Raw genomic sequence first — 27,278 nt, 5'->3', positions numbered from 1 at the left:
ATATGCAAGTCATAAACCTCACTATTGGAACCTTCATTGTCCCCACCTCACATGCAGCTGTAAAAAGACACATTTTGTTGTAGCTTTTTATCTCTCATTTATTAGGACAAATCAAAAGAATACCTACTCCAAGGGAAGAACAAGCATATTTACACTACATGAGGAGAGTGTGGATTGGTTGGGAAGTGGACTCTAGTGTAAGTGTTGCCATGGGAAATGCACAAGTTAATGATAACTGACTGTTAAATACCAGGCTTTTAAATTTTAAAACCAGCTGGTTGACTCTAGTCAATGGATTGCACAAAGAAATAAACTGTGACCTATTTAGTTGAGTTCAGCAGATGCACTGTATATACAGTACATGTTCTTTTTGTCTGCAGAGGATGGTGCCCTGTGAATTAATGCATGGAACTGCTAGCACACAAGTATGTCACACTGCGAGCCTGACTGACAATCTCAAATTAGGCACCAATGTAATTCTTTGCACTATGGATTATCCAGCAAATATTCAGAGTTGTAGGATTTTTCAGCATGAAAAGAGGCCCTTTGGGCCATCATGTCTGTACCAGTCAACAAGCACTTATCTGTTCTCACCCCATTTCCCAACACTTAGGCTGTTCCCTTGTGTGCGATGGCATTAAGCATTCAGTTAAATATTTCTTAAATATCATAATCATTCATTCCTCTACTACCCTTCAGTGTTCCAGGTGAAAATAAATAATTCTTCCCCAAAATCCCTCTAAACTCCTGTCTCTTAAATCTATGGTCCTTGGTTATTGATCCCTCTACTAAGGGGAAATGTTCCTTCCCATCTCAGTCATAGTTAAGGAGTCGTAGAAGTCTACAGACAAATAAAGGCCCTTTGGCCGATCAAGTCCGTGAAGAAGTAAAGATCTAATTGTTGTAATCGACCTGTTGTCCAAACATTTCTGATACCTTTCCCTATCCCTGCTCTATCTCGGTTAATGCTGGGGTCATACAGGCCTGTGTCATTGTACTAACCCTCGTCTCCAATTCCCTCACTGCTATAGTGCACAATGCCTCCAACAAACTACCGCCTACAGGTGTGGAAACAGAATTGACTGGAAACTGCTCATCCTAAACGGTCTTCGTTCTAAAACCAAAATCATTCCAAGCTCAGACATTGCACATCAGTATACAGGTGACACGTGTGCATGTTCACTGAGAAACAGAGCTCTGGGTCACTGTCCACTCCCCTTTGAAGCAAATGAGAACATCACCCTTTCACTAAACACCAAGAAACTAAAGTGCTCTTCTGACCAGCTCCCCTGTCGATCTAAGCTCAGTGGTGAGATCCTGGATGTAATGGACCATTTTATATACACTTTGGGAAACTCCTCTCAGTGGGTACCAACACGGACGATAAAATCCGTCATCACCTTGTCATGTGTAGCTCAGCCTTTGGCCACCTGAGTAACAGAGTATTTGAGGATTCGGATTTCAAAGTGGAAACTAAGGTTGTGTATTATGGGCGGCAGTGATTACCACACTGCTATAGGCTTTGGAGACTTGGACAATCTACAGAAGACACAAAAAAACACAGGGGAAGTCCACGCACAGACACACACACACTCCTCCAAATCCTGTAGAAAAAATGTGGTGCAATAGCAGAGACTTCTGTCATGTCAATGTCCCCACTGTCCTTGCACTCATCATGGCTCAAAACTGGCTCTATTGGGTGGGACATGTGGTTATTATGTCATCAGTTGTGTGCCTCACCAGATTCTCCCAACTATAGCTGGGTTATGGGGACAGGAGAAAGAGGATGTCCTCGAAGCATCGCTGAAGAGATCAAACATCCTTACTGACTCTTGAGAGTGTCGGCTTGAAGAAGGTTCACTTGGGAAGGAGTTGAACACATCTAAGAGTTTGTCATGAACATGAGGAGGTAACGTTGAGTCAAAGAACCCAAAGACTCTTTTTCGAAAGAGTTTTTCCCATCTGTACCTTTGAGCACCACCTGCCCCACTTTGTGATAGAGTCTACAAGTCATGGACATGTCAGCTGTCCCAGAGCTCACTGAATGGGGATGGGAGCAAGTCATTCTCTATTTCAAGAAATGGCTTAAGAGGGAGCGATGTTGCAATCACCTTTGCACAGGGATGTTTTGTGGATGTTTATGTTTCTGATTGATATGTCTGTCTTGGAATTTTCATTGTATTGTGTATGTTAATGACAGACACTATTGTATTGACAGAAGCACTCAAATAGTAATCACCAAGCCCCAATGTCACGCAAGAATTTAGATGACACTAAATTCCAGTATGAAACTTAATCAGTTTATAATTCCTTCATCTGAGTCTGCATAATTAGCCTGTGAGTAGTAGATGTGTCAGTATGGTTTCTGCTGCATTTACGATTTTATGCTCTCATTGTTGCAGTTATCTGGGGTGTTCCATTTTGCTTTTATATTTCAGAAAAAAATAGATTTCTTGGCACCGACGGTGTCGGGGGAATGAGAAAAGAGCATAAATGTTGGGATAGAGGATCAGCCATGTTTATATTGAATTGGGGAGCATCCTCAATGGGCTGAATAGCTGACTCTTACTCCTATTTTCTATGTTTCTATGTTGCTTTGTGCTGTAAGTGTCTTTCATTGGGAAATAATAGTTGTGTTTTGAGAGACTGATTACAGGTGACTAACTAACTTGCTGCTTCTGTTCTATTTTATTCACTCAATGGATGTGGGCATCACTGGCCAGGCCAGCATTTATTGCCCATCCATAGTTGCCCAGAGAGCAGTTAAGATGGCAGTTTCCTTCCTTTAAAGGGCATTAGTGAACCAGATGGGTTTTTATGACAATTAACAATGGCTTCATGGTCATCATTATACTCTTAATTTCAGATTTCTGTTGAACTCAAATTTCACCATCTGCCATGGAAAGCATATGAAATGTGCACACCAGTTAGTGCTGTTTGTATGCTGTGGCTCTGGAGGCTTGGGAAAGAATCTTGGTATAAGATATATCTTAGATGAAGTTTTAAGGTGTACCACCAAATTGCATTTATATGGCACCCTTTTATATGGTAAAACATTCCCAAGGTGCTTCACACGAGCTTTACCAAACAGAAATTATCACTGAGTCATGTAGGGAGATATTCCAGCAGATGGTCAAATGCTTGATTTTAATTTGGGAGGTTTTATATGACTCCAATTCCCTCCTTTGGTACTTCTGGACCTTAATCCAAATGGATGTGAATTTGTGGTTGTTCAGACTTGCCCAGTGGGGGTGAAATCACTCTCACATCCTGCCAGCTGAACACACGAAATCACAAACTGTTACTGCTAGCTGAAAGGTTTTGCATCCATATTAAACATAATTATGAAATATCTAATTGGCCCAGTGCTGAAGTAGTGATGTGATTATATTAGGACAAACAAGGCAGATAAATACATGAGGGACTCCTAAATCCCTGTAAACCATGGAGCATCAGGGGGAACCTTGGTGTGCATTTACACTGGTCCCTTAAAGTATCAGGGCAGGTGGATAAAGTAGCTGAGAAGGCATATGGCTGCTTGCCTTTATTCGTTGAGTTTGACTGGGTGGTTATGCTGGAACTATATCAAATATTGGTTAGGCCACAGCTAGACCATTTTGTACAGTTCTGGAATCCACATTATAGGAGGCATGTGATAGTACTGTGGAGAGTGTGCAGAGGAGATTTACCTCGAGAACTGGAGAGTTTCAGTTCATAGAGTCATAAAGTACAAAAGAGTCCTATTGACCAATCGAATCTGAACCACCAAAAACATACTGCTATGTACACTAGTCCCACTTCCCACACTAGGCCCATAGCCTTGAATGTTATGACACTTGCTCATCTCAATACTTATTAAAGGTTGTGAGGTTTCCTGTCTCAACTACCCTCTCGGGCAATGCATTCCAGACCCCCACCACCCTCTGGATGAGAAAGCTTTTCCTCAAATTCCCTCTGAGCCTTCTATCTTTCACTTTAAATTATGGCCGCTTGTTATTGACGCTTCGACTAGGGGGAGCAGCTATTTTCTATTCACCCTCTTAACCTTAACTGCTCTGTTCATCGTTTACCTTCTCTGCTCCAAAGAAAACAATCCGAGCGTATCCAACCCCTCTTTTTAGCTGAAATGCTTCATCCCAGACAACATCCTGCTGATTCTCCTTTGCATCCCCTCCAGTGCAATCACATCCTTCCTATAGTGTGCTGACCAGAACTACACACACTATTCCAGCTGTCCAGCTGTGGTCTAACCAAAATCCTGTACAGCTTTATAAGAGCAGGGCCGTCATCTTAATCTATGCTGCAGTTGATAAAGGCAAGTGTTCTGTATGCCATCTTAACCACCACTATGAAGTGAGATTGGACAGACTGGGGTTGTTTTCTTTAGAATGAAGGAGATTGAGAGGGGACATGATTGAGATGTATAAAATTGAGTGGCATAGATAGGGTAGACAGCAAAAAACTTTTTTTCCCCTTGATGTAGGGATCAATGACCAAGGATCATAACTTTAAGGTAAGGAACAGAAGGTTTAGAGGATAAGATAACAAGATGTAGAGGTGGATGAAGGAGATGTGAGGAAAAGCTATCACGTCCAGAGGATGGTGGGAATCCGGAACTTACTGTTTGAGTGTTAAGAACAAAGAACAATATAGCACAAGAACAGGCCCTTCGGCCCTCCAAGCCTGCGCCAACACATATTGCCCTTCCAGATTAAAACTGTCTTCACTTATAGGATCCATATCCCTTTATTCCCTTCCTATTCATGTATTCATCCAAGTGCATCTTGAATGCTGCTATTGTGTCTGCTTCCACCACCTCCTCTGGCAGTGTGTTCCAGGCACTCACCACCCTTTGTGTGAAAAACATGCCTCGCACATCTTTTTTAAACTCCACCCTACCTGTTCCCCTAGTAGTTGACCCCTCTACCTTGGGAAAAAGCCTCTTACTTTCCACTCTATCTGTACCATTCAAAATCTTATAAACTTCGATTAGATGGCGCCTCAATCTCCTGTGTTCCAGTGAAAACAAACCCAGTCTATCCAACCTTTCTTCATAGCTAAAATTCCCCATACCAGGCAGCAACATGGTAAACCTTTTATGTACCCTCTCCAAAGTATTCACATCCTTCTGGTGGTGTGGTGACCAGAACTGTGTACACTATTCCAAGTGTGGCCTAATTGAAGTTCTATAAAGCTACAATGTAACCTGCTGTCCTTATACTCAATGCCCCTTCCAATGAAGACAAGCATGCCATAGGCCTTTTTTTACCTTACCTACCTGCACTGCCACCTTCAGTGGTCTATGGATCTTCATGCCCAGATCTCTCTGCATATCAATACGCCTAAGGGTTCTGCCATGCACTGTATAATTTTCACCTGTATTTGACCTTTCAAAATGCATCACCTCACATTTGTCCGAATTAAACTCCATCTGCCATTTTTCTGCCCGTGCCTCTAACTGAACTAGATCCTGCTGTATCCTCTGACAATCCTCCTCACTATCCGCAACTCCACCAATCTTTGTATCGTCCGCAAACTTACTAATTAGACCAGCCACATTTTCCTCCAAATCGTTTATGTAGATTACGAACAGCACCGGTCCCAGCACTGATTCCTGTGGAGCACCACTAGTCTCAACCCTTCATTCTGAAAAGTATCCTTCTACCGCTACCCTCTGTCTCCTCTGACTAAGCCAGTTCTGTATTCATCTTACCATCTTACCATCTCACCCCTATACCACGTGTCTTCACCTTGTGCTCCAGTCTGCCATGAGGGGCCTTGTCAAAGGCTTTACTGAAGTCCATGTAGACAACATCAGTTGCTTTTCCCTTAACAATCATCTTCGTCACCTCCTCAAAACACTCAATCAAATTAGTGAGGCATGATCTCCCCTGCACAAAACCATGCTGTCTGTCGCTAATAAGTCCATTTGCTTCTAAATGCATATAGACCTTGTCCCTGAGAATCTTTTCCAATAATTTGCCTCCCACTGACGTGAGGCTCACAGGCCTGTAATTTCCTGGATTATCCCTGTTACCCTTCTTATACAATGGGACTGCATTGGCTATTCTCCAGTCCTCTGGGACCTCACCTGTGCCCAAAGAGGATACAAAGATGTCTGTAAATGCTCTAGCAACTTGTTCTCTTTCCAACCTCCATATTCTGGGATAGATGCCATCAGAATCCGGGGACTGTTGTAGGCGCAAAGACCCCCATAACATTTAAGAAGTGTTTAGGTGTGCACTTGCAATACCAAGGCATACGAGATAATGGGTCAAGTGCTGGAAAATAGGTTTAAAATAATTAGGTGGTGGTTTTTGACAGATGTGGACATGATCAGCCAAAAGGGCCTTTTTTGTGCTGTAGATCTGTCTCTATTGCTGTGTTAGAAATCCAGACGCCAGGATAATCCACTTGTGGATTAAATTCCACCAAGACAGATGATGAAACTTGAATCCAATAGAATCAAATCTGAAATGCAAAGCATTAGTCTAATGGTGACCATGTAAAAATGTCATAAAAACCTGTCTGGTTCACTAATACCCTGCAGAAAGGAAATCTGTTCTCCTTATCTGATCTGGCCTACATGTGATTCTCAACAATGTGGTTGTTGCTTAACTGTCCTCTGGGCAATAAATACTGACTTTAAAATGATAACAAATAAAACCAGGATGAATTTGAGAATTGCTCAACAATGTGAAATGCACTGAGAAGAACTTTGTTATACCTTCACCAGATTTTTAGGTGTGCCTGGCCCTGCTCTGGGCATGCGTTCCTGCACTCTTTTTAAACCAGGGTTGATGCTGTGGCTTATGGTAGCAGGTGGGAGATGTGCAGGGCCATGAATTTACTGATTTGTGTTGGAACACTGTTCAGATGCTGATGGCCCACAGTGCCTTGTGGATGCCCAGTTTTGAGTTGGTAGGTCTATTGAAGTGTTTCTCATTCAATACGGTGATGGTGCCACACAACATGATGAAGGGTATTCTCAAGGTGAAGGCCGGACTTTGTCTCCGCCAAAGACTGTGTGGTGGTCACTTCTATCGATTTAATGTCATGGTAAGTAGATTGGTGAGGACAGCTCAAGTATATTTTTTTCTTGTTGGTTCCCTCACCATCCAGACCCAGTCTAGCAGCAATATAAGGTTCTTGGGTAGATTTGTAGGTCGGGTTGTGGATGCTGTGGTTGGTTGGTTCGCTCACCGAGTGATTCATTAGTTTGCAGATGTTTCATTATCCTGGGTAACATCATCAGTGCAGCCTCCGATGAGGACTCCAGAGGCTGCATTGATGATGTTACCCAGCAGGGTAATGAAACATCTGCAAACTAATGAACCAGCTCAGTGAATGAACCAACGACAGACAGCAGCTATATCTTTATAGGATTTGACCTGTTTGTTTAGCAGTGGTACTCCTGGGTCACATTGAAGTCCACCACCCAGCATACATTGCCACCTTCAGTTTTTCCTCCAAGGAATGTTCAGCATGGAGGAGCACTGAGTCACCAGCTGAGGCAGGACAGTGCATCAGAATCTGCAGGGGATTTCCTTGCCGATGATTGACCTGATGCCATGAGTCTTCAAGGAGTTGGGAGTCCATGTTGGGGACTCCCAGGTCAACTCCCTCCTGACTGTATACCACGGTGCCACCATCGCAGCTGGGTGTGTCCTGCCAGTGGAACAGTTCATATCCAGGGATGGTGATGGTGTCTGGGACTTTGTCTGTAAGGTATGATTCTATGCCTATGATTATGTTAGGCTGTTACTTGATTAGTCTGTGAGACATGTCTCCCAATTTTGAGGCTAGAGCCCAGATGTTATTAAGAACAACTTTGCAGGCTTGATAGGGCTGCTTTTGCTGTTGTATTTTCTGGTAGATGCCAGATGGTCTGTTCATTGCACATCTTTGGCCTGTGGGAGCACCCGGAGGAAACCCACACATACACAAGAAGAACGCGCAAGCTCCATATAGACAGTCGTCTAAGGGCGGAATCGAACCTGGTGCTGTGAGGCATCAGTACTAACCACTGAACCACCGTGGCACCTCTCATTAAATTTATCATCAGATTTATTCTAATTTCAGGTTTCATTTTGGGTTTAGAGTGAAAGTGAGAGGAATGTCATCAGGTGAATGTAGTGCTATCAGTGATGATCTCTCCATTGGATGCAAGGGATCACTGAATATTTTGTAATAACTTGCCTAGTTAATTAAACCCCTGAGCTATCACAGATACTAGTGGTGGAGCAGGCCAATAACCTTAGCTGGGGTAGCAGAGTGGTTGGAACCACTGCTGGAATCCTCATGGGAACGCACTTTAAGGTCCGAACAACCTTCATCTGGTTTCCAACTGGAGCAGAGGGTAAACTGCTGCTTTGAGAGAATTGGCACTGCAGCTACTGATGCTTCACTGATATTTGAGCTGGACTATTTGGGTATTCCCCTGGTGATTGTTACATTATAGAGCAGAAGGGCTGCTTGTACTGTATAATGATCAAGTTCTGAATACTGAGACTGTCATTTTCAGGCAGACGTAGGTAGATTCTTGATAACTTTTCATTCTATCAGCATTTAATTAGTTTTATTATTGAAAAGCTTGCCCTGTATAACTTTTATAAAATTCTAGCCAGGCTCCACTAAGTTTAAAGCTAATCTCGCAAATCAATGATTCTTTGTTTAGAATTGGCCTTTCCTGAGAAGATAGTGAAACATCTTAGCGTTGGTTGCACTCATGTTCAAATATATAATCTGTCAAAGTGAAAAGAAATGGAATAGAAAGGAGGAAAAAGAAGTGGTGAGGTAACCAAGATGCAAGTGATAGACTCGTTTTTTTTATCAGCAGTGTTGTTTCCAAAGTGGAAAACCGATTTTGCTGGTGACATTAAACACAGCTGCCGTAGGGTCAGTGCACACTTATTCACTGGGAACAATGACGATACGCAATGCAATTCAATCTGTGCTTGAAAAGGAACTTGTTTGAAGTTACTCATCATCTTGAGAAAGGTCTCTTGTCCAAAGCCAATTCCTGGCAAAGAATTAATTGCACTTAAATTTTGTGTATCTGTTGACAACGGGTTGGAAACAGATCTTCAGAATTGCCAGCAAAAGAGAAATGATTTCTCAACTTGTAAAGCAAAACAAGCCAGTAGGCCAACAGTGTCATTACTCCCTTGTTCCTGGATAAAGTGTTAACAAAACAAACAGAATAGAGTATCCAGTCAAGTATTTTTCATTTCATTTGTGAAGAAAGGTCACTTTAACACCAGTCAAAAACTAAGCCTGCAATGGTATCAATGTGGATTTCACAAGTTTCAAAATCTCCCCTCCCCCTACCGCATCCCAAAACCAGTCCAGCTCGTCCCTGCCTCCCTAACCTGTTCTTCCTCCCACCTATCCCCTCCTCCCACCTCAAGCCACACCTCCATCTCCTACCGACTAACCTCATCCCGCCCCCTTGACATGTCCGTCCTCCCTAGACTGACCTATCCCCTCCCTAACTCCCCACCTACACTCACCTTTACTGGCCCCATCCCCGCCTCTTCAACCTGTTTGTTTCCTCTCCACCTATCCTCTCCTCTATCCATCTTCTATCCGCCTCCCACTCCCTCCCTATTTATTTCAGAACCCCCTTCTCCTCCCCCTTTTCTGATGAAGGGTCTAGGCCCGAAACGTCGGCCTCTCTGCTCCTGTGATGCTGCTTGACCTGCTGTGTTCATCCAGCCCTGCACCTTGTCTCCTGCAGTCTGAAGCTCCTTACAGTTAAATCCAGGCTGCACCCCTTCCCTTTAGTCCATATTGTAACTCTCCCCCTATAATTCACCCTACACCTCCCTAATAGTCCACACTGCACGTGTCCACGGTGGCATCCATGTAACCATGTATTTTTCTCTCATTTTAAAATGCATGTTCAATGATAGGTCACCTTGACCTGAAATTTTACATCTTACAGTCTCTAATGACGATTGCTGCTGAGCATTTCCAACATGCTCTGTTTTAAATTCAAATTTTCAGTGTCCACGGTATTTTGCATTTTCGTTGTAAATTACACAAGATGGTGAAACTTTGCTCCTGAGTTAAACAAACCCAACATTACTGGGCCAGGAATAGATCGATGAAACTTGAATTTTGCTCAGGCAAGAATTCCTATGGGCTGCCCTATTGCAGCTTTGAACAGTCGTTACTCTTATCATTTAATTCTCGGACTGGGATAAATATTGTTGTGTTCTGAATGTCAATCAGGAGGATGATGTGGAAATTCGCATTCTCACAGTGGGACACCACAATGGGGAGTTTAAAAATACATTTTCATTCAAAAGTATTGTGCCTTCTAGCTGTGCAGGAAACAAAGACAAGGTTCAGTCTTTTTGGCTTGTACTATTGTGTTCCTGCTGCCCTGTGTTATTGCAGCACTTAGGAATCAGCTTTAACCTAAAGACAAGGATTACAGTATTTTGAGAAGGCAGCTCCTCAACACCATCTCCTCCAGGGTAATTGGGGATGGCCAGTAAATGTAGGCCCAGCCAGCAATACCAACATCCTGTGAACAAATTGTAAACAGTGGCAGCAGGATGGGTATTTGACTAACCAATGGAGCAGATGGAGAATGTGCTGCCCATTCCAGATATGGCAGAATTTAATGCCCTCCTCTTGAGTGAATTCGGAGGTGTGGGTTATTTAATTGGGTGGACATGCTGCTGCCCTCCTGTCCTACCACCAGGTAATGCCCACAAAGGCCTCCTCTTGCCACCACCAGCAGGTGGGCCATTGTCTCTTAAAAAGCCAGGGACCTCAAAAAGCAAACATTTAGCTTGTTTCTTTTGGACCTCCTGGAGATGGGTTCCCTCATTCAAAGGCAGATAGTGCCCAATCAAGAGTCTGTAGTGTTGGAAAGGAGGAAGCCTGCTGAGGGGCAGCCCACTGCATTTTCTTCTAAATCCCTCACACCCCTATCCCACCCTCATTGATCCTGGCCTCTGTGTTAACTCTTGGGCCTCTGTTAGATACACTACCAGCAGCTACCCTGCTCCCTTGGTGGTGCTGCCTATAATGGGTGGCAGCTGACCTCTGGCTGACAGCTGTCAGATTTGGATAGGTGGGGAAATTCCTCCCCAGGGGGAGGTGATGGCCTAGGGGTATTATTGCTGGACTGTTAATCCAGAAACCCCGATAACATTCCGGGGACCTGGGTTCAAATCCTGCCATGGCAGATAGTGGAGTTTGAATTCAACAAAATATCTGGAATTAAGAATCTAATGATGACTGTGAATCCACTGCCGATTGTTGGGAAAACCATCTGATTCACTAATGCCCTTTAGGGAAGGAAACTGCCATCCTTTATCTAGTCTGGCCTACATGTGACTCCAGACCCACAGCAATGTGTTTGTCTCTGAACTGCCCTCTGGGCAATTATGGATGGTCAATAAATGCTGCCTGGCCAGTGATTGCCCTCATAAAGGAAAACTCCCATGGATCCTGGATTCTGCTTCTGTCCAGTTACATGCCAGACTTAACATTGGTGGGCCTTCCTGGGGGGAGGTAACAATGGGCTCTGTGTTTGAGACCCTGTCACCTGCATTTAATAACTCCCATAGCCTCTATTCAAGGATATTCAACTGTAATGGGGTAATATTATACACTGAGGTACAAGTTGCAGCTCATAAAAGATTAATCTACATATGTAACTGTTTCCTTGCGAGGAGCAGTAATTTGAGAAGGAAGCCTGCACCAATATAGGGAATTGGATACAAATTTAGCAACATTTAATCATTGTTGTCGAGTGCACCATTATCTATCACTGACATAATTAAGTGCTGAACTTGCCTCCATAATTAGTGGAGAGGGTGGCCATAATCTTGTTGAATTGTGAGGCAAGCTCGAGGAGCTGAATGGTCTATTCCTGCTCTTATGTCTTGTGACTTTGAGTCGGTCGACTCTTGCTTCATTTGATGCATGTTATGAAGAGAAAGATATCTTTTTTTCAGGGTATCTGGAGGAGAACTGTTTGACTTCTTGGCTCAGAAAGAATCTCTGAGTGAAGAAGAAGCAACTGCATTTATTAAACAAATCTTGGACGGAGTGAACTATCTCCATTCCAAAAACATCGCACACTTTGATCTCAAGGTAGAGTTCCTTTCTGTTATTTAACTCTGTAGAACGTAACTCCTTTTCATGTTTCCAAGGTGCATCATTATTTTATATTTCTCCCACTGTTTAGATTTAAATAGATTGTGTAACTGCTCAGAGGTCTGCACAAAGGCTAAATATGCTCATGGCAAACAACAGTTTTTTTTTAAAAGCCTAGTTGGACGTTCAGTGGTAGCTCTGTCTTGCTTCCCAATTTAGAGGTCTTGTCAACACCATTGTGAGTATTATGGAGGGAGTGCTGCATTGTTGGAGGTGCTGTCCTGAGTCTAAGATGTTAAACTGAAGACTCCTCAGACAGTAAACAATTCAAAATGAACTGGGAGTTCTTCCCAAACCTGAGTTAACATTTATCCTTCAAAATTTCCAATAGTAAAATATGTGCCCCAGAAAGTTTCTGTTTAAAATACTATGAAGACTCATTTGGGCCAAGATGCATCATTTCTCAATTCAGCTGTGAGGCATAATTAAATGATATTGCTGAAAAGAAAAGTGTCAAAAAAATTCCTCTGTCATACATTAGGACAATTCATAAGAAATACCAAAGTAAAGGAAAATTAGCCTTCATACTGAATGAGTGCAGTTTGTTTATTGGTTTGCAAGTAGGCTTGTGATTAGTGGATACATTGCCGTGGAAAATGCACCTATTAATGATGACTAACGGGTCACTGCCATTGTTCAAATATTAAACCAAACAAGTCGAATCTAATTGGTCAAGACATAGTCCTGAGAAACCAGAGAATGACTGTCAACTGTGTAATTCCATTGAACCCAAGTGCAGTGTGCATACATATTTCTTCTGTCTGCAAAGTACAGGGTCAAATGTAGCTTCAGAACATACAAAGCCAAACCCAACTGACAATCCTGAATTGGTTGTGCTGTTTGAAAATTTCTGACTGTCTTTGGAATATATGGCTTACATACCCGGCATCACACTAGACCTAAAATCTGTCCCTTTTGGCCAGAGAGTGCCCTGTCTTCCTTAGATTACTATGGAGTATGGAATCGCTAATGTTTGAGCAATGAGTACAGCTGTTTACATGCTCCTGTTATGCTATATCAACAGGAGTGGTGTTCACCACCAACAGGATACTGCAAAAGCCAAAATGACATTCTGCCTATCACATAAATGAGTAATGTGGTATATGACTTTCAATGCTGGTGTGATGCAAGGTATGTAGTCTGTAAATGCCAAAGGCTCAGATCACAGCCACAAAGGCTCAGCTTAGGATGGGCAATCAGAATCACAATTTAAACTGTTAACTGCCAGTCATCATTAACTAACTGGTGCATTCTCCATGGAAACACCTCAACAAGTCAGAATGTCCTTGCCAGCCAGTCTGCACTCTTCTTTCATACAGTTGAAATGTTCTTTTCCTTTTAACTTTGGTATCTTGCAAGGTGCTCTTATGAGTGCAAGATGGAATGTTTCCACAAAATGACAGCAATATTGAAATTCTATCCTTCCAAGTATACTAATAAACATGAAAAGTATGAGAAATTGTATTGAGAGCATACTGTTTTACAATACTCTGTTTCAGCACTTTTTTGTTTTTGCTGAGGTGGGGTTCCAAGCCTTTGCTAAGCTTCAAAGTGACATACTTCAATAACTCTCAGAACTGACAGCTCGGCATCAAACTGGGCTTGATGAATGCTATGTTATGAATATTCTTCTTTTGAAATATGTTTTCAGCCAGAAAACATTATGCTTCTCGACAAGGTACCTGTGCCACATATCAAGTTGATAGACTTTGGCCTCGCTCACACAATTAAGGATGGAGTTGAATTTAAAAACATATTCGGAACCCCTGAATTTGTCGGTAGGTCCTTTTTAAAACTACAATTTTCATAATTTCGGCTGTAGACCAGATATATTCGAAAGAAAAAAAGATGCTTTGTAAGTAGGGTAAGATGTTGAACAATATGTAGTTAAATTAAGGCCGAATGTCAGAATAATTTATTGTTGTGTTTGGTAGAACTCAATGGGGTGTCGTTGGTATGGTGTGGACCCTGGTCACGCAGATTCACATTCATCACTCGTTATACTTCCAGTGATACTCATATGCCAACTGTGTTTGCTGGGTGTATAACAACAGTTAATGTGGTACTATCCATTTTATATTCACGTCCTTGTCCAATTTCACCCCCAGTGTATTCAATGTAGTACTTTTTTCTGACTTCCAAGGTACCAGAGGTCTCCCACACTGAATTGAAACTTGGGAGAATACTATACAAAGCATTTAGCATGCAACTCACAAGATGCCAGTTACTGCTGGTGCTGTAGAACTATTATAGAATATAGTTTCCAATTCAGTGTGGGAGACTTAGAATGAGAAGGGGATGACATTGGTTTAATTGAAGCAGACAGCACCCTTCTGTCAGACCTAGTTAATCAATGTGAAAGGCAATGCAAATTAAACAATATTAGCAAGAAAGTGTGCCTATGAACAGGGGACAGGAGACTGCTGTTCACAATTAACACCCTGTATGTATATGAGCAATGCTTCAGCAGGTAAGGATTTAACCATCATAGGCCTCCATGTCTACAACAGGCCTTGCGGTGTTCCTAGAATAAGGACCACACTCAGAATAGTTAAAGGACAAAAGATTCTGGCTATTCCTAGAAATAATATGAGAAATGAAGAATCCAGAAAGGAAATGGTATCACAGAAGTGAAAATGGAAATGAAACTCTAGATCTGCCTGTTCTGCAATAATGATGTTTGGTATGGGAAATATGCCTGTCTGTCTTTCCACCACCTCCCCAATTATTTGCACACTCCTTGTATGTCTCTGTAAGACATGTAAATGTTATTCTAACCCTGTACAGTCCCTTTACTGTTCATTTTGGTTAGTGCTTTCTCCTCACACTCACTCACTTTTTCAGAATTCTTTTGATTAGATTTCAGAATCTTCATCTGGTCTGCCTTCCTAATACTTTCTACCCGTCTCTGATATTCTTTTGCCATCAGTCAATGAGAGATTCCAATGAATCCATTGCCTCCCACAGATCCTGTATCTTCTCATCCTGCCTTTGTTGCCAAGAATGCCATCCCTCTCTTCTAGCATCTCCGTCTGATGATTTCACTTTGCGCCCTGGAGTTTCTGAAATGTTGTCCTGCCTACCCCACTAAATGCCCACCCTGTACATCAAGTGTTTCCTGTTCATATAGTCAACAGAATCTTTGACCATGTTCACCCATTTCCGTGGTTCCCACTTCCCATTTTCAACACCTGTGCACCCCACAAGACTTCAGCAATGATATTGGAGGAACTATTCACAAACAATGGTGTTGATTTAATCTTGTAGGAACATATATTTAAAGTTCACGTGTTTTTGATGGAATTTGTGAAATAGATTTCATATTACCAATCTTAAATTTTTTTTATATATTCCAGCTCCAGAAATTGTGAATTATGAGCCTCTTGGACTTCCTGCAGATATGTGGTGAGTAAACAAAATGCATAGACAATTCTTTTGAGAGATGAGTGAAACCAAATATCATTCACAGCCCAAGCTAGATAGTCTTTCAAGAATACAAACTTTCCTTTTCCACCTTTTTCTCTAGTGGTTTAAATGGGCCAGAGAAGTTGTACAGTGAATGTTAACACACCAGCTTCTCATATTTTAATAAAACTGTTGTTTATAACATTATAATTAAAATAAATTTCACCAATTTTGACAGTTTTGCTAAGTTAATATCCCTACAGTGCAGAAGCAGGCCATTTGGCCCATCGAGTCCACACTAACCCTTAGAGCATCCCACTCAGACTCACACCCCAATCCTATACCTGTGACCCTGCATTTTCCATGGCTAATCCACCCACCCTGCACATCCCCAGATGCAATGGGCAATTCAGCATGGCCACTCCACCTAACCTGCACGTCTTTGGATTGTGGGAGGAACCCACGCAGACACTGAAGGATTGTGCAAACTCCATAAAGATAGTCACCCAAGAGTAGAATCAAACCGTGTCCCTGGCGCTGTGAGGCAGCAGTGCTAACCACTGAGCCACTGTGCTGCTCCTGATACTAATGACACCAGCTTGATGTCTGAGTAGCTGAAATATCCAATCTTTTACTGTAAGGTCATTGCTAATTTCAGGATGCAAGCGCCAGTGAGATGACCCAGGAGATTTGAATTTCCCTGACCCTGTCAACATCTAAGAATCGATAAAGAATCAGTGATGGCTCAAATTTAGTTAGTGTTTAAATAGGACACTCTAAACCATTTTCTTTTAATCTAATGTAACCAAAGACAATGGCTACTAACCAAATTACATTAAATTTTGAAACTGCTGAGAAGGTTATAATCTTTATATTTATATGTTTATTTATGCAGTGGTTCTTTTGTTTAGGAAAGTAGGAAACTATTGAATCTGTAATTTTAAACATTGATAACTCTGTAATCTCTTGAGCTAAAGGCTGGGCCATTGAATACATTCAAGGCTCAATTAGAGAGATTCTTTAACAAGAGTGTTGAGGGTCATGGAGACAGTCTGGAAATTGGAGTTGAGGCCACAACCAGATCAGTCCTGATCTTAATGAATGGTGGAGCAAGTTCGAGGGGCCAAGTGACCTGTTGCTGTTCCTGTTTTATGTGCTACATTAATGATCCGAGATATCTGCTCATCCAATTCTGCCTTCTGGAACATCCCTGATTTTAATCACTGTCATCTTTGGTGGAGACATACCTCTATCACTGAGACCCTGAGCTCTCTAATTTCCTCCCTTGGTCTCTCTGCCTCACTTCCTTGCTTCTCTTCTTTAAAATATTCCACAATTTGGAATTATCCCTTTACCCAAGCTTTTGATCACTTGATCAATACCTTCTAATATTTCTTGGTATCATATTTCGTTTTATAACGATCCTGTGAAGAACTGTTAAACTTTTCACAACTTTAAAAGTGCTATATAAATGTAAGGTGTTGCAAATGTTAGACATATTCTGGCACATTAAAGGAATTTTTATTTATGGTGATTTTAAATATTGTGCAGCTTCAGTTTGATGTTTTATTTTGCAGGAGCATAGGAGTCATTACCTATATACTGTGAGTATGACACACATTATTTACAAATACTGACATTTTTAGCAGTTTGGGGTGAACCGCTTTCTGGTTTTTAACCTGTGAATTTGATTTGTCGCCCGTGGAGCAGGTTAAGTGGTGCTTCCCCTTTCCTCGGTGACACGAAGCAAGAAACCCTTGCCAACATCTCCGCAATGAATTATGACTTTGATGAAGAATTCTTTAGCCACACCAGTGAACTGGCAAAGGACTTCATTAAAAAGCTTCTGGTGAAAGATACCAGGTGAGGAATTACACTTGGATCAAGTGAATGTTAGGAGGATAGGATCTTCAAGATTCAGGAACTTTTGTAATTAGTGTCAATTGATAAAATCATTTAGTTGAGGCATTTATTGATCACTCCAAGGGTAGGAACACTGAAATTATCAGTTAGGAAAGCCAAAATGTGCAGAATTAGTTTTGTGTTCATAAATTCTAAGTAAACTGGTGTAAAAACAAAATGCTATTTTTAAGTAAAGAACAGGTTATGGTGCTATTTTGTTCCCTTCGTCTCCACATACGAAGGGGAGATTGCCCATCAGTCTGCTCTCAATCATCAGTAACGTGTTGAATGTGTCATCAACAATGCTATCAAGCAGCACTTGCTTAGCAATGACCTGCTCACTAACACCCGATTTGGGTTCCACCAGAGCCAATCAGTTCCTGACTTCATTACAGCCTTGGTTCAAACATGGACAAAAGAGCTGAACCCGTTGTGGCCTCCTCTACATCGGGGAAACCAAGCGGAGGCTTGGGGACCACTTTGCAGAACACCTAAGCTCGGTTCGCACTAAACAACTGCATCTCCCAGTCATGAACCATTTCAACTCCCCCTCCCATTCCTCAGACGACATGTCCATCCTGGGCCTCCTGCAGTGCCACAATGATGCCACCCGAAGGTTGCAGGAACAGCAACTCATATTCCGCTTGGGAACCCTGCAGCCCAATGGTATCAATGTGGATTTCACAAGCTTCGAAATCTCCCCTCCCCCTACCGCATCCCAAAATCAGTCCAGCTCGTCCCCGCCTCCCTAACCTGTTCTTCCTCCCACCTATCCCCTCCTCTCACCTCAAGCCGCACCCCCATTTCCTACCTACTAACCTCATCCTGCCCCCTTGACCTGTCCGTCCTCCCTGGACTGACCTATCTCCTCCCCACCTACACTTACTTTTACTGGCTCCATCCCCGCCTCTTTAACCTGTCTGTTTCCTCTCCACCTATCTTCTCCTCTATCCATCTTCTATCCACCTCCCCCGCTCTCCCTATTTATTTCAGAACCCCCTTCCCCTCCCCCATTTCTGATGAAGGGTCTAGGCCCAAAACGTCAGCCTTCCTGCTCCTGTGTTGCTGCTTGGCCTGCTGTGTTCATCCATCTCTACACCTTGTTATCTCAGATTTTCCAGCATCTGCAGTTCCTACTATCTCTGAACTCAAGAGGTGATGTGGGGTGAGAGTGACTGCCCTTGATGGCAAGGCAGCATTTGACTGACTGTCAGATCAAGGAGCCCTAGCAAAATTGGAGTCCATGGGAACTGGGGGGAGTCTCTCTCTACTGGTTGGAGTCATACCTGGCACATAGGAGGATGGCTGTCATTGTTGGAAGTCAGTCATTTCAGTTCAAGGACATCTCTGAAGGAGTTTCTCAGGGTAGTGTCATGGGCCTAACCATCTTCAGCTGCTTCATCAATTATCTTTCTTCTATCCCAAGGTCAGAAGTGAAAATGTTCATCGTGCAAACACCAATGTTAATATTTGCAGCTCCTCAGACACTGAAACAGTCTGTGCCAATTTGAAGCAAGACCTGGACAATATCTAGATTTAGGCTGACAAGTAACATTCACCCACGCAAATGGCAGGAGGTGACTGTCTCCAACAGTGAGAATGTAGCCCTCACCTCTTGATGTTCATTGGTATCACCGTCACTGAATCCCTCACGATCATCATTCTAACGTTTACCGTTGACCAGGAACTAAACTGGACCAGCCATATAAATACAGTGGCTACAAGAGCAGGTCAATAACAAGGAATTCTGCAGTGAGTAATTCACCTCCTGACTCCCTAAGTTGTGTCCAGGTTCTAAAACAACATCCAAGGGAGGTTGTCGCCATCCAGGAAAAAGCCGCTTGATTAATTGGCACCCAACTCAGCACCTACAATGTTTACTCCCTCCCCCACTGATGTATGGTGGTAGCAATGTGTACAATCTACAAAATCCACAGCATTAACTCACCAAGGCCCCTTCAACAGCACCTTCCAAGTCCATGACCACTTCTATTTAGAAGGGCAAAAGCAGCAGGTACAGAGAAATACCGGCACCTGCAAGTTCCCTTCCAAATCATGCTTGAAAATATATCATTGTTCCTTCAGTGTCACTGGGTCAAAATCTTGGAAATCCCTAACAACACTGTTGGGGTCCCGACACCAAATGGACTGCAGCAATTCAAGAAAGCAGCTAGCCACTGTTTTCTCAAGGACAACCATGGTTGAGCAATAAATGCTGGCCCAGCCTGTGATGTGCACACTCCACAAATGAATAAATTATAATTAAAAAATGCTTGACATGTGAGGAATTCTTGGCAACCTATTCTGTTTAATAATTTATCATTATTCTGCTTCATCACATGTTCTCTGCTTCATCCTTCAGCCTGTTTTCAATACAAACACAGGAAAGATCTTGTCTACTGAAGCACTTATGAAATATAGTCACTCTTACGCGATAGGAAATGCGATGAACACTTTGGGCACGGCAAGCTCTCACATTTTACTGTTGAGGTTGTTTATTTTGATGATGAATATGAGTAGATATGATGTCCGGGTTGACTCTGATTGGTCAAGACGTGCCTGTTGCCTCGCAGGGATCCCATAGGAATAGCATAGCATCATTGAAACAGAGCTGAAATGCTGACTTCAGAAGTTTAGTGAAAATTGATTCCTAGATTATATATTGCTGAAGCAAAGTGGTTTATACTTCGAGTGGCATATTGGTGAATAGGCCAGCAATTTCAAATGACCACATGGACACAGCATTACAGTTGGTATCCTAAATCCATATATTGTACATCCCAAAGACTAGTGGATTCTGTCAAACAAGTCCCTGCCCTTTGAAGACCTTTGTCCTTTGCTGCTTGTTATGTACATTTAAAGGCTTGAATGTGAATGGAGAAGGTATAATTAATAAGCTTTCAGATGACACAACTATTGGTGTGTTGTCTATAGTGATGAGGATGGTCTCAGACCACAGTCTGATATTGATCATATTGAAATTGGTCAGAGCAATGGCAGATGTAATTTAATCCTGATAAGGGTGAGGTGATGCATTTTGGGAGGTCTGATAAGGGAAGGAGATACACAATGATGGTAGGTCCCCAGGGAGTACTGAGGAACAAAGGGACCTTGGGTGTACAAGTCCATAGGTCCCTGAAAGTGTCAGCACAGGTAAATAGGCTGGTGAAGAAGGCATATGGATGCTTACATTCTACAACCCAGCCAATGAAGGTAAGAGCAAAGAAATCCTCTAACTTTCTAGAGCTTTGATTAGGCCTCAGATGCATTCTGTGTGCAATTGTGGTTGTCATACTGTCAGAAGAACATGATTGTATTGGAGAGGATACAGAGGAGATTCACTAGGATATTGCCTGGGATGAAAAGGCTCAGTTATGAAGAGAGACTGGATAGGTTGGGTTTGTTTTTCCTGGCGCAGAGGAGGCTGAGGGGATCTGATTGAGGTGTACAGAAGCATAGGCAGAGTGGATTGTGAGAATTATATCCCGTGGCAGAAGTATCCACACCAGAGGCATAAATTTAGTGTGAGGAGCAAATGGTTTAGAGGAGATTTGATGCACAACACTGGAAGAGAGAGAATCATTTATTCATGTTGGGGGTGAGGAAAGTGTAAAAGATTAGCTTAGTGTCAGACTGTGACTTTGCAGTCTAGCTTCTTGAAGAGAGAAGAATCAATGTGGGAATGTCAGTTAGTGTTACCAGAATACAAGTATTCCACCTTTTCCAAAATAAATTCACTTAATAATTTAAAGTTTTTAAGAAAAAGGGTTTGATTGATCCATGGCTGTTCAAAGAAATGACATTAATTGTGTGAATTGAATGGGATAATTTCAAGATTTAAAGCTTGTAAATAGAAATGTTGTCCTGCACATCATCCTAAATTACCAAGCCCTTATCCGGATGTCTTTAAAAGCAAAGACAAGTGGGAATAATTTAAAAATTATCTCAAATTTAAAAACTGTTTTTAGAAGAAATGAGAGTAATGAAAGATTCCAAAATGCAATTGTTATCACTAAATAATTGTTCAAATTTTGGTAAGGTCTGAGAATTCTAAAATATCCCTTATCTCCCAGCATGCCACCTCCTACCTCATGTTAGAAATATTGTTTCTGTTTGTGACTGATAAGCTTCCTTCTAAACTAACCATGCAGGGATGCAACATTATTTTTATTACAACATTACAGTTATAGTCAAATGTGTTTTGATGTATTTTGCTGATTTTTATAGGGCCTAATTTAATAATGAAATAAAATTTTACATATGTGCTTTTATATGATGATGTTTCATTTTATTCAGGAAAAGGCTAAGCATTAAAGAAGCTCTTTCACACCCATGGATAATGGTGAGTGTTAACATTCATGTCAAATTGAATCAAATTGAATTGTATTTTCTGTTGACAGCTATGCGATGTTGTTATTTATCTGCCTGCACATTAACTTGCACGCAGTGAAGTAATTGCAGTGATCTTCATCTTTACATCTCACCAGTACTTTAAAATATTGGTTTCCTTGACCTTTTCAGATTCATTTTCTTTCATTTTTTTCTTAAGCTGTTGTTTTATTTAATGCCACTCATGCAATGTTATGGGATGGGGAACTGTTTCAAATACTGTTTTATATTTGGCATTGAAATCTAAGTCGGTGTCTGCAGCAAGCCAATCACGCTATAATACATGGAGCGTTGGGACGAACTGTTTATTTGCAGTTCTTGTGTTTATTTTAGTCATAATATACTCATTCATTTAATTCATCTGTAACCTGGAAGCCAACTAGAATTCTAATTCATATCTGCATTAAATATGAAACTAACCCATCAGTTTGCATGTTATGGTAAGTAGTGAGTGCTGTTTGAAATGTTATTGTGTGTCCCACTGCACAGTCTTTAACGTGGAAGGGTTTGTATGGAATGCCACTAACTGTCTTGGTTGTGTGAAGTGCTCAAATTGGACTTGGAGCTCTTTGCTGTCATCTAGATTTGTGCTACATCTGTACAACATACCCATGTGCATTTTAATTATTTCTCAATAATCTGAAACCCTTCTGTCTGACCCACTGAAGTCTCATCAAAAGAAAGTACAGAGAAACAAGGAGAGCAAGAAACAGCATCACAGGCAGCTGAAGACCAAACGTCTGAAAGAATACACCATCAAATCCCACTCGAGCATGCCACCCAATAACACGTATGTGAACTTTGAAAGATTTGCCAAAGTGGTAGAGGACCTCTCTGTGATGGAGACGACCTTCAGTGGGCTTACTTCATCACACGATTCTCTTCAGGAAGATATTGATGCATTGATTTCAATCTATAATGAAAAGGAATCCTGGTACAAGGAAGAAAATGAAAGTGTCCGACATGATCTTTCCCAGATTAGGTACGAGTATCGTAAAGCTGAATCCAAGAAGAAGCAGCTCCAAGATGAAATAAAAGGTGTGAATAACATGCTGAATATAGTCAATGCAAAATATGATGAACTAAAATCCCATTTTGAATCTCTGAGCCAAGAGATCTCTGCTGAATTGAAATGGGTCCAGGAAGTAATCGCCTCTTTTCAGACTGAATATATGAATGAAGGATACCTGGATGGAAACTTTGCTTCTGTCTTCAACAAAGATCTGAATGAAACCCTAAAGGATCTGTTAAGTGGCACATGCAATGGAAAACTTATTGCCAGCCTAACAGCATCAGAGCCAAGTCGTTAAAGTTAACTAAAAGAAGTCTGATGACACCAGGTCCATATATGATGTTAAGACATAGGAAAATTTTAACATTTTGCTCAGACCATCCTGGAGAAAGAAAACAGTTTGAAGCAAATGTATTTCAATTAAAACAAAGTACTCAGGATGCTGGAGATCTGAAATAAGAACAGAAAGTGCTGGAGAAACTCAGAAGGTCTGACGGTATTTGTGGAGAGAGAAACAGAGCTGATATTTCAAACCCAATATACAACATAATATATTATAAATTTTGGAATGGTTCTGATATGTAATATCATATTTATCTGTAATATATAATTTACATAGTATATTAATGTTTCAGAATGAAGGAGAGCAGTACTGGACTCAATGTTAGCTTGGTTTCTCTCTCCACAGATGCTCCAGACTGCTGAGTTTCTCTGACACTTTCTGTATTTCATTTTTATATTTGTTTTATACTTCTACTTTATTTAAATTCTGAATAGGGCAAAATTCGAGTATTTTATCGTCAAAATTGAGAACTATTTGTGTTAACTTTTATCTGTTCGACTGGCTTTCAACAAAAAAAAATCAGAACAAGTTCAATTTTTGGACTCCTTTTCAGCATCGATTTTTAATCAAGTTGAATGAAGCACACGTAAGCAAAACGATAAACAAAACAAAAAAACGATTATTAACCAAAGCGATGGAAGGGTAAATTCAACAGTTCCGCACTCCCAGCGAAGAGATTGCCCTCCAATTTGTCAGTTAGAAAATCGGTTTTTCTCCAAAGTATTCTTCTTTTAGTCTTGGCTTCCACTGAGTGTGTGGAATTTATCAAATAATTAGAAGTGGTGTACAATGTTAGTGTTCCACAATCTTTTAGTTTTACATGTATCTATTTCTGTGTTGATTTATGGAAGAATTTGATCTGAGTGATGTGGGACTGAAGAATGAGGATTATCTTTTCAACGATGTGACCTCTGTCTGTGGATGGCTAGTAACGGATTGATTAGGATAGTGATTATATCTGAAGTGAATTAACTAACTTGTATGTATTTAGGATTACAAACCCAATTGCTATAACTGATCACTTTTTTAGTTGCTGCTGAGTTCCTTACTGATCAAGTACAAAAGTTCAACCTGTAGTTGACCTTTTGAATTATCAGACCATGAACAAGAGAATTCCTCCTGTCAGCTCAGCAAAAATGATGGAGCTGGTGGAAATGAAACTACATCATATCCCTTCGACAAGCAATTTGATGCCTTTTTAGAACATGCAATATTTCATCATGAACCCTGGTGGGCTGGAAAATACATTCAGTAGAGGTCAAGTTGACTTCCATTGAATGTACTTTATTCTTGCCCTCAAAGCACAAATGAGGCTTTGGGTAATTGGACAGGTACCTGATGTTTCCTAGGTATCACATTACGGGTGGTGCCAGGACAGGATTAAGCTAAATTAGCATAGTTTATTGACTGCTTTTTTTTTGACACAATCTTGGGAACGAGGTTGAGAAATTACTGTGAATTATGCTATGGCATAAACACTAGGCGTGTTCATCAAATTCTCCTCTGTGCCTAACTGAGATGTTAGGTAAGATTTTAACTTGCTCAACACATATCCACATTGCAGAATTAAAATCAGGCCCATTAACTCATATAAAATATGGGAGTTCAAACAGTGAAAAGTTGAATTTTGTTATCAGCATATCAAGTGCTGGAACAGTAACAGTAAGTGGAAGGCATCTTTAATCTCTGTCATACTATACATTATTTCCAATGGTCACAGAAAGTTGAGGGTTTCTCTGATACACAGTAAGTTTGCCTGGAAGTTAAATCCTATTCTGTTGGTACCTTTTTTAAGAATGTGCCTAGTTTTGAAACATCACTTGTGATTTATCCTTGCATTGGAGGCACTTTTAGTCCTTGGGCAAGAATCAAAACCACTTTGAGGTTGTCTTCTATACATCTACTGGCATGTATACCAATGAATACACCAAAAACAGGGTATTAACCATTACCTTTCATGACTTTCTACTGTGCTATATCAAGTCAACAATTTCCTTCAGCATGTAACAACATCTGAGATAAAGAAAGAACTTTCTTTTGTAAAGCACTCTTCATGAGGATATGCTGAAGTTCTTCACAGTCAATGTAGTACTTTTTGAAACATGAGCCCGTTACGTTAACAATTGGACATTCTCCTGGAAGTTTGAAGAATCAGTCCTGATATTTACTTTTCCAGGGCTTAGTGCAAGTATGGAGATTAAGTGACCAAATCACTGGGGATTGGCTGCTAGACTCTTGGGTAGAAATGCAAGTTATAATGTTTTGTAGTTTATGGGAGACCAATTGGAACAATGTCCCTTCCTAATTGCAGTCAGGGACCAAGCACACACTGGCGGCTACACCATTTATAAGAGTTCATTAATTATGGCAGGCTCAGTTAAAACACAACTTCATTTTTGAAAATGTTTACAAGACGGTCACACCTGCCGATATGTATTTGCATGTCACACATGCTAATCAATGTTCTGCTCCTCTAACACTGTTAATGAAATTGCTTCCTGTATTTTATCAGTTTAAAAAATTCAAATTAACTAGTGTCTGAGGCAGGTTTAAATAACTGCCAGGGTATTTAAAAATTAGCTGAGCTTATCTTTATTTTTCTTTGGGAAGAACTTTTCCAGGCTAAATGAGGAGGATTCAGATCACCAAAAAGTGACTTAGGCCCAGGGTGCTGACATCATCCCACTGAGAAGTTTTCTCAAAGGAAACTGACAGATTTTGCTGGCTGACTGACATTTTTAAAATTGCACCCTCTTTGCTCTATGCCTGTCTCTCTGCCTGGTCTCGCTCGCTTTCTCTCACTTGTCTCTTGGCCTCCCTCTGGCCCCTCAGTTTCCTTCTCTGCTAGTCTCTCTCATTCCCCTCCCTGTTTGCATGTCTCTCTTGCTTTCCCCTCTGTCTGTTGGTCATCTTTCCCCCTTCTTCCACTGTCTATCTGCCTGTCCCTTGCTGACCCCTCTATCTGTCTGCCTGCCTGTGTCTCTCGCTCCCCTCCTGATCAGGCAGTGATAACCTTTAACACTCCCACACCATTCTGACCAGGTGGACTGGGTATAATAGAGGTTGAGCTATTCTAGGGCCAAGAAGAATACAGTAAATACCTTGAATATATTAAACATGACCTTTGTCTGGATGCCCTGCCCGATCTTCCCAAAGGTCTGCAGGTCAAGAACTGATCTGTTCAGTCACACAACGATCCATGGAAGAAGCCCACCTACCCTGAGTAGACATCATCCAGGGACAGGCAATGATGACTGAGATTGAGCTAGCATTGAGATGGAGGATCTCATTCCCAATAAAATCATGGAAAAGGGTCTAGTGTTCTGCTGGCTCTAAGTTAGTGTGGGCTCTTTGGCACAAATTGCGATTCAATCTACTCAGCATAGGCTCTGAAATTAGCCTCCTGTTGTCTTAAGTTATCTAACCGTTGCGATCCTTCTATTCCTTGCCCCCACATAGTCTTATAGAGACATAGAGATCTATAGCATAGGAAAAGCCCTTTTGACCCATCCAGTCTGTGCAAACAAAAACAAACACCTAACTATTCTGATCCCATTTTCCACCACTTGGCCCATAGCCTTGTCCGCTTGTGATGCCAAGATATACTACTTAAATATTATGAAGGTTTCTGTCTCCACCTTATTTATAGACGGTGAATTCCTGATTCCACCACCCTCTGGGTGGAAAGGTTTTTCCTCTGATCCGTTCTAAACCTTACCTTAAATCTAAACTCCTGGTCATTGATCCCCCCATCAAAGGGAAAAGTTTCTTGTCTACCCTATCTATGCTCCTCATAATTTTATACATCTCAATCATGTTGTCTCTTAATCTCCTCTGCCCTAAGGAAAAGAACCCCAGTCTGTTCAATTTCTCTTCATAACTGAAACTCTCCACCAAGGCAACATCATGGTAAATCTCCTCTGCACTCTTTCCAATGCAAACACATCTCTCCTATAAATGTGGATTCCAGAACTGCAACACTTTATTTAACTTTATTTTAAATGCATCCATGATATTTTTCTTAACAGGTCCATGTAGCGGCATTAA

General features: G+C 41.4%; 1 protein-coding gene across 1 annotated transcript in view; it reads left to right on the top strand.

Moving 5' to 3' along the window:
- Positions 1 to 23,426, top strand: part of dapk2b (death-associated protein kinase 2b) — a 110,361-nt gene extending 86,935 nt beyond the window's left edge. Inside the window, exons 4-10 of the mRNA XM_048617249.1 lie at positions 11,979 to 12,117; positions 13,832 to 13,958; positions 15,537 to 15,585; positions 17,163 to 17,189; positions 17,296 to 17,448; positions 21,784 to 21,829; positions 22,545 to 23,426. Of these exons, the coding sequence (XP_048473206.1) occupies positions 11,979 to 12,117; positions 13,832 to 13,958; positions 15,537 to 15,585; positions 17,163 to 17,189; positions 17,296 to 17,448; positions 21,784 to 21,829; positions 22,545 to 23,186 (1,183 nt within the window). The 3' untranslated portion in view covers positions 23,187 to 23,426. The remainder of the gene's footprint in view (positions 1 to 11,978; positions 12,118 to 13,831; positions 13,959 to 15,536; positions 15,586 to 17,162; positions 17,190 to 17,295; positions 17,449 to 21,783; positions 21,830 to 22,544) is intronic.
- Positions 23,427 to 27,278: the final 3,852 nt, after the last annotated feature.

The sequence above is a fragment of the Rhincodon typus genome, chromosome 36, assembly GCF_021869965.1.
Source record: "Rhincodon typus isolate 14 chromosome 36, sRhiTyp1.1, whole genome shotgun sequence".
In the NCBI taxonomy this organism is placed as follows: Eukaryota; Metazoa; Chordata; class Chondrichthyes; order Orectolobiformes; family Rhincodontidae; genus Rhincodon; species Rhincodon typus.
Note: the sequence above shows the minus strand (reverse complement) of the source record. Positions and strands in the feature narration are given on the sequence as shown.